This window comes from Mycteria americana, chromosome 19 (assembly GCF_035582795.1).
Source record: "Mycteria americana isolate JAX WOST 10 ecotype Jacksonville Zoo and Gardens chromosome 19, USCA_MyAme_1.0, whole genome shotgun sequence".
In the NCBI taxonomy this organism is placed as follows: Eukaryota; Metazoa; Chordata; class Aves; order Ciconiiformes; family Ciconiidae; genus Mycteria; species Mycteria americana.
Genome location: NC_134383.1, coordinates 1,969,181 through 1,977,354, shown reverse-complemented (window position 1 = coordinate 1,977,354; position 8,174 = coordinate 1,969,181). Strand labels below are relative to the sequence as shown.

General features: G+C 46.3%; 1 protein-coding gene across 4 annotated transcripts in view; it reads left to right on the top strand.

The window, feature by feature from the left end:
* The first annotated feature begins 338 nt into the window (after positions 1-338).
* Positions 339-8,174, top strand: part of NCAM1 (neural cell adhesion molecule 1) — a 158,627-nt gene continuing 150,791 nt past the window's right edge. The window contains exon 1 of one of the 4 annotated variants that reach the window (XM_075521323.1): positions 339-822. In XM_075521323.1, coding sequence (XP_075377438.1) covers positions 771-822 — 52 coding nt within the window. In that variant the 5' untranslated portion in view covers positions 339-770. The remainder of the gene's footprint in view (positions 823-8,174) is intronic. The other 3 variants (XM_075521325.1, XM_075521326.1, XM_075521324.1) reach the window with 3 other exon arrangements.

Here is an 8,174-nt window from a genome sequence, read left to right as displayed (position 1 = left end):
TGCCTGTAAAAACTCCCGGCTCTGGCACTCCTGCTGAACACGCTCCGTGATTTCTGAGCAAGCTCTGTGCCCCTCATGCAAAAATGGAACAAAAGCCCACCCAAAGTGTACGGGAGTGATAAAAGGGGCCTGCCCCTTGCTCTCTTCATTTGCCACCTGCCTTCGGGCAGGCGCCGGCCAAACCGGCAAGGAACTCCCTTCCCAAATTCCCGCACGCCGGTTAATGCGTTAATTTCCTTTTTGGCAATAAACTACCCCTGAAGGGGCGGCCGCCGCCTTGCCCCGAGTCTCAGCGCACCCGGACCCCGAGCGGCTCTTCCGCGGGCTGGCCACCGGGCCCGGGGCCGTCCCCGGGCCGGCTCCGCGATCCGCGCCGCGTTTCGCAGGCGGCCGGGAGCGCCCCTCGGCGCCTCCAGTCCCCCTCTGCGCGGGCTGCGCTGTACTATTTGAGGCGGGCGCGGGTGGAAGAACACGGCGCTGCCTTCCGCCGCGCGAGGCCAGCGGCGCAGGGATCTGGGCCGCGGTGCTGAGGCCGCCTGTCAGTCAGCGCGGCGGCGCCGGGAGGCGGCCGGGACGCAGCCGGCAGAAGGCGGTGCGGGGAGTACGCGCGGTAACGGAGCCGGAGCGCGGCCAGCAGCGGGGAGGAGCGGCGAAGGAAGACGCGGGGAAAAAAAGGAAAAAAAAAAAAATAAAAGAAGCGAGTTGCGTTTCTTCCGAACTGCAGGAAAAGGCTATTTCACTAGCGGCTCCTTCTCCCCTAGCCGGCTGCGATGCTGCTAGCTACCGTGCTGCCCTGGACGTTGTTTTTGCTTGGAGCCGCAGGTACGGTCGGGGCGGTGGGGCGCTGCCCGGGGCTGGGGCGGGGTAGTGCCAGGACCTGGTGGGGCGAACAATGGGGTCGGGCGGACCCCGCCGCCGCTGCCCTGCGCTGCCGTCGGGCTTGGCGGAGAGACAGCCCATGGTGGGGTCGTTCCCGTCCCCGTCCCGTCCCCCCCAGCCGCGCCCGGTGTGCGTGACGGGGTTGCTGGTTCGTGCGCATTGTTCCCTGTCGTGGGAGCCGGAGGGGAAAGATGGCTCGGGCTGTGCGAATTTGACAGGAGAAAGCGGGGGGGGGGGGAGGGATGTAGGTGAGAAGGGTGTGAGCAAGCGGCTTCTTCTGCGCTCTGGTGCTGCTGTCCGCGGGTGCGACAGGAGGTTTCACTCCCCCCGCGGAAGCCCACCTTCCCTGGGCTGGGGTTTCGGTGTGCTGTGAATCCCAGACAATGGAGATGGGGGAAGAGGAGGCGAGCGAAGGAGAGAGGATGCTACGTGCGCTGTGTTAATGGTGTCGCCGTGCGAGGAGGCGGTGGATTTTCGTTGTCGCGTCGACTTCATTGTGAATATTGAGGATGCTACTGCGCTACGCAGCGGTGTCCGCCCTCCCACCCCTCCTTGCAAGCGGTGCATGTGCGGGGCAGAAACTGCAGCGAGCGCGGGGAGGGAAGAGATGCGATTGCAATTAAAGGCGGGGGTTAGACCAGCTGTAAAAAAAAAAAAGCGGAGGGGAGCTGGACGGCTGGCAGTGGTGAGGAAAAGAGACGAGGCGCTGCGGGAGGGGGGCGGAGGGGCTCCCGGCCGGGGGTGCGGGGCCTGGCGCGGGGGAGCGGGCGGGGGAGCGGGCGCGGGCCGCGCGCCGCTGCCGTTAAGGGAGCGGCAGCCGGGCGCGAGCGCCCCTGCTCGCGGGGGGGGGGGGGGGGGTGGACGACGACAGCGGGAGGGGTCGACGGCGGCCGCGGCCAATGGGGGAGTGGGCGGCCCCGAGCGGGAGCGGCCGTTAGCCGCTTGGGTCGCCGACATCCGTAACGGCCCGGTGCCCCGGCTGCCTGCCTCACCTGCCCTGGCCCGGGCCGCTCGCCCCGGGAGACGACAGGTTGGTTGGGTGCGGTTACGGCTACGCCCGTGCTGACACCGCCCCCTTCGCCAGCGAGATCGTGGTCCGCCCCGACGTGCCGCGTTACTGTTGCTATCCTTCAGCGAGCCTCGTCGCCCCAAACCCCTTGCTCTGTGCTGTCCTTACCCACACTCACTAGGAAGTGTTCCTCAGAGCCTTCTGCGCCCACTCTTGATTATGTCAGTGTTTCCTCCCTGTCCTGTCCTGTCCTACAGCTCATCAACCACTTCCCCCGCCCCCCCTTCTTTGCAAGCGTCGTGGCCTAAAGCACCCACACTGATTGTGCCTGCTGCCTTTACCTCAAAACTGTCATTGCCTTTACTTCTTGCAGCCCCTTCTCAGCTCATAATTTTGTAACTACTTCCCAATCGCTGCCGCTGTTATCTCAGTAAAGCTCGCTCTCTGCCCAGATCCCTGCTCTCTCGGGGTAGCTCCTGTACCTGTTTCTGTGTCCTTGCAATGTACCCCAGTGCACTGCTCATTCCCATCACTGCTATTACAGACCTCACTGCACAGCGTCTTTTCACCCCTCGCTTCAGTGCTGTCCTTAACTACCATAACTCCTCACTGTCTCATTCCCATACTGACGATTCCTTATCTCCTTTGGCGATTACTTCTGTTGTAGCTCTGTCTACTAACATAATAACAATTGCTATCTTGTGGCTCAATTCCAGCTCCCATCATGGCGGACCATTGCCACCAATGTGCTCAAGTCTGTTGCCAAATCAAGCCACCTGTTTAACATCAGCACGACACCCATTCTTAGTGATACACAGCTCTCCTGTGTCACCACTATATAGCTTCTCTTTATTATAGTTTTAAAAGAAATATATTACTGCTTATTAGAGGGTATATATAACAAATAAGGGGGGGTTGTCTTTCCATTTCCAGCATAGTTCTTCCCCGTAAGCCAGCTCTGCATCTGGCTCAGCCACACCCTCTAATCACTATCTCTGCATACATTCTTGATCTCAACCATTATAAGATGCCAGGCTACTATCTGCGATTCTGTAGCTTATCACCGCTCTGACACATTCACACAGGCTTTCTCAGCTGTGGGAGTGGAGAATAAAGCATTTTTTTAAGGGAAATAGATGGGAGCAAGCAAAGAAAAATTATCTGCATATCATCTGTTGCCCCACTCAAATACATGTTTATCCAATAATAATAATTATGAATGCGCAGAGTGCCTAGGGAGCTGCACAGCTGGAACTGGCCTGTTAAATCAGCATAAAATGGAGAACACAAAAACCAAATAAAATATTAAAAACCTAGAACAAAGCAGCAGCACTGTTTATGGTAAAAGCAGCACCCAGCACATCAGTTATGCTTTCCATGCTAAAGGATGCTTTGGTCTGCTAAAGCTTGTACCTTCTTTTTTTCCCAGCTGACCTCGGCACAGTCTGTGATGGGGGGAGAAAGGCTATTGCTTTGGGTTTAGGAAGCTATGATGTTGAAGGAGATGTCAGTAAAAGAGGGGGAGCAGCTACTCTGATGCTAATAAAGAAACCCTAACTACAGCTTTGCAGTAGCTTAAATGCAAGAGGAGGCAAGAGATAGATGCTTATTAGTGAAGAATGGCTGCAGAGACTGTTGTCTGAGCGACAGGTTCAGAACAAAAGCATGCCTTTACATCTCTTAGAATAATTGCACGTTTTGTATGTATTCCTGTGGCCTGTGATAGTGATGGTTTATTTAATCTACTATTAAAACATTTTCTTATAATTTAGAAGCTGATTTATAGACACAGCAGATGGCTCATCTCCTTTCATTTACCTCCTGAGAACTATGGTTTCTTAAATAGTAGAGAGTATTTTGTATAAACTTCATACTCTTGATGTATGAACTTGAAAAGTCCCGAGTTGACCGTTGGATTTTCTTTGGGGTGGGTTTTTTTGTGGATTAGGTTTTTTTGGTGGTTGTTTTGGGTTTTTGTTTTGTTGTTTGTTTTTGTTTGTTTGTGGTTTTTTTGACACTTAATATAACAGTAATTTAATGAATACCCAGTTTTTAAGTGTTAAAGATTGTGGCTGCTCTCCAGACTGAAAGTGCCTTTACTTTTCTTGGCTCATCTCCAGAAACATATTTTAACGACAGACTTTTCTGCCATTGGGTATAAGTGACTGGTTTCTTGTTGATAGAGAATGGCATGCTTTTGGGGGGGGGGGGGTGTTTGTTTGTTTTGGTGGGTTGTGGGTGTTTTTGGGTAATGCCATGGGTTTGCCTTGACTGGCTGGCAGGAAAGCAGAACAAATTGATCGGGGAGGAGGAGGGGATACTGCATCTGCTGCCATCAGTCTGCAAGGAATGGAAAAATAGCTTTAGTAAGAGACAAAAGCACATTTTATTTTCTCCTTTAAAAGGCCATCCTGTACTTTTGCTCATTATTTAACATACCTGCTGATACTGTTTATATAGCAAATGCACAATTCTAGGGTTTTTTTGTTGGTTTTCTTATGTGGTTTTTGAAACATTGGTTTTGCAGGGCAGTATACGTCAGTATGATTTGGTCTGTCAATAACAATTCTGTTGTACTCTAGCTCACAACTTGCACATAGTAAGACAGATATTATGAACTTCCCAAAATGCCTGTGTAAGCAGACTGGGAGAAGCTGTCGTCTTTGGAAGTGTCTATTATAGCTTTTATGCAGGGAACTATCAGAAAAATTCAAGTAGGGGCTGTTAGAGTATTTTTCAGGTGCAGTGAAAAGATGGTGTCTTTGTTGTTTTCCCAATTCTGTACCCTTACGAAGATCCAGAATATGAGATAAAATAAGTAAAGAAACTCAGTTGTAAATATAAAAGTTTGAAAACAATCAGGTAACAAAATTGTGTTGTTTGTCTTCCTACAATAGCTTTGTAAAACAGGGAGAACGTCTGGGAGTAACTTGGATGAGGGTGTGTCTGTAAAGAGAACTACAGCTCCCAGGCATCTCCACTTTCCTGAATGGTGTCCTTTGCGCATGTTTTCATAGGGCTTGGCGTGTCGGTTTTCATCACCGCACTCTCGAGTCCTGGAGGGGGAAAAAGCCACCAGGCAAATAGACTTTGAGACATAAAAATCACAGAAGCAAATTTGAAGGTCAGATCTATGCTGGCTCTGGCTTCTTTTGTTTAGGAAAACACATTACCATCGTTTAAAGCCCTTGCTGATGCAAAGGGATGTAAATTAGGTGGGTTTGGCGGTAGTGCCATTATGCCCTTTCAGCTCATGGTGTTGAAATGCAGCTTCCCCACTGCAGCTGCTTATTAGGAACGTTGCCTTTTGAAGTTTCCGTGAGAGCCAAATGGCAGGCTTTCAGGCCCTTCTGATACATTGCATTTGTAAGTGTTTGAGGCAGTCGCTACTAAGTACCGGAAGGAGATTTTTCTGTGGTTTTTAGTTTACAATATAGGTGCCTAAAGAAAGTATAGATAAAAATCAAGGATAAACTCCCGATTAAAATATTTTTTTCATTTACAGTTCAAGTCCAATAGCTTCCGCTATATCTGTCTAAGATGGTGATGAGAAGGCAGGTAATTGCTATCCATACAGTGAATCATACCTGCAGCTTTGAGACCTTCCAAGGATAAATGAAAGAAAAGCTTGTGCCAAAACATGTTGAGGTGTACAGCGTAGGTGATGATGTATTTGAAAATGACCAAGGCTATGTGACAACTTCCATTATAGCATTTTTTTGGACCTTGTTATGGGCTTTGGCATCTGAGGTTGCTTTTGTTTTATCACAAGCAATATATGTATTACAGGTACTTTAGCAAAATGATTGTTTGGACAAATGTAGAACATCAATAGCCTTGGTCCTAATAACTTCAGATCTTTAGGCAGCTACTGATGGAAAAGCTGATTTTTGGGGAATAGCTAACAATGGAAGGTTTATCCTGCTAAGCAAGTGCAAATTGCTTTAAGATACCAGATACCAGCAGCTGTGGAGTATATTCACATAGTACTGTACTTAATAGCTGGGTTAGTTATCCAAATTCTTAAGCCATCACACTTAAAAAGTGAATAATTAGTATGGATAGCTAGTAATCATTTAGACCTGCGTATTTGCAGTAGAAACAAGGGAGCCACATTACGTTTGAAGAAAATAAGATGCTTGTGCCTGACGATTCATAAGTCTCAACTTTCTACTGTACAATCAAAATTAGACCTTAAATTTAAAAATAAGGGAGAGGGATTTTCAGCTCAAGTCTGTAATTGTTTACTTTTTCTACAGTGCAGGTTCTGTGTTTCTTCCCTGTCCAGCTAACTAAGGTACTAAAGGTGTGTAAGGCTCTGACTATCCACAGAAGTCAGTAGTAAACTTGGCATCACTTGGCTTAAAGCCAGGTCACAGAGGGACCCAAAACCAGGGAATGGCAGAAGCTGATCCTATAACTATTTCTGCTAGCAGTTTGTAATGGTAGGGATGAAGCCCTATATCTGTAAATCTGATGCAAGAAAATTAAGTTTAGGCTAGAGACAGTAATGTGATACGTGTTGTAGTTGACCCTTTAGCTGTTTGCATTCTAGATCTTATGACAAGACAGGTACAGAGATCTGCAGGGTGTGTTGTGAAAACTGGGAGTTGTCTGATTTAGTACTAACTTGGTAGAATGATGTGGAAAATAATTTGGAAATCCATTGAAATGGTTAATTTCTTAGAATGGAGAGACCATTACAGTTAAAACAAATATCCATCACCTTATCAGATTATTGTTTGCCAGGACAGAATGCATATAAAGAAACTCTTGACTGTTTTAAGTGTTCCAGAATCATCAGTCTCATAACATCTTGAATAAAAATATTTTTGTTTTCTTTATAGATAAGTTTTTATGATTGTTACAACAATTGGGTCTTTGTAAATCAGGATAGGTACTTTTCATAATTTGTTATTGATTTTAAAAGTACGCAAGACAGGTTAATTTTCTTAAAATCCATCTACTCAGCAGGGCACATTTGGAGTGCTGTGTCCAATTCTGGGCTCCCCAGTACAAAAAAAAGATATGGACTTAACTGGAGAGAGTCCAGGGAAGGGCCACAAAGATGGTGAAGGGACTGGAGCATCTTTTGTATGAGGAGAGGCTGAGAAAGGCTGAGACTGTTTAGTCTGGGAAAGAGAAGACTTGAAGGGAGCTTAATCCATGTGGATAAATACCTGATTGGAGGGAATGAAGAAGGAAACCAGGATTTCCTCAGTGATGTCCACTGACAGGACAAGAGACAACGGGCACAAATTGGAACACAGGAAATACTGTCTAAATGTAAGAAAATGGAACAAAACCCTTTTTTAATTTTTTTCTTTTATTATTATGAGGGTGGTAGTTGAATCCTGGAACAGGTTGCCCAGAGAGATTGTGGAGCCTCCATCCATGGAGGCATTCAAAACCCATCTGGACAGACTCCTGGGTAAGCTGCTGTAGCTGTCACCCCCTGTTGGACTGGATGATCTCGAGAAGTCCCTTCCAACCTCAGTGATTCTGTGATTTTAGTACAGCTACTGCTATAAAAATAGCTATAATAGGTGCCTATTTACTTTCTAATTTTTTTTTTATATTTGTCATATGTATCAACCTTGAAATCTTAAAGATAAAGAATGTTAATTATTGGTTACTGGTTTATGTTTAATAATAATTTAGCATGTTGGTTAACTTGAAATGCCTTTCCAAAGATATGAAAGGGAGTGTTTAAACCTGTGTGAAAAGGTTGGGAAGAGTGTGAAATAAAGGGTTAGAATAAGAAATGAGTGAGTTAACATATTCAGACTACATTTTGAGCTCATTTTGGGCAGAGTATGGTATATGAGCACTTGAAATAAAAGGTCTTTTCCATAGGAGAGTCTTGGCCGAGTTGTACATAGAAAGTGTGATTGACCAGGTAATAAATGAAAAAGTGATGAAAATTTTATACAATGGAAATAGAAAATCAGTGTTTCCAAATCTGAATGGGCTTTTCTGGATGTTTCATGTATTGTATCTCTTGTCCCAAAAGTGACTATATAAAAAAATACTTTAAATGTTACTGGAACTGCAATATATTTGTACGGAAGTTAGTTAATTGTCACTGAAATTAGTTTGTAATATTGTAAACTTTCTTGTTTTATTTAAAAAAACCCTAAACATTTCTTAAAAAAAAAAAGTGCAGTTATTTACAGTGGGTTTTAAATGCAGTCTTTTTAACATGAAGATTGAGATACATTAAGGATTCAAAAATTTAAATCCATTTTTTTCAGTGCCTTTGTATCTAGGATATTCAAGGCTGCCT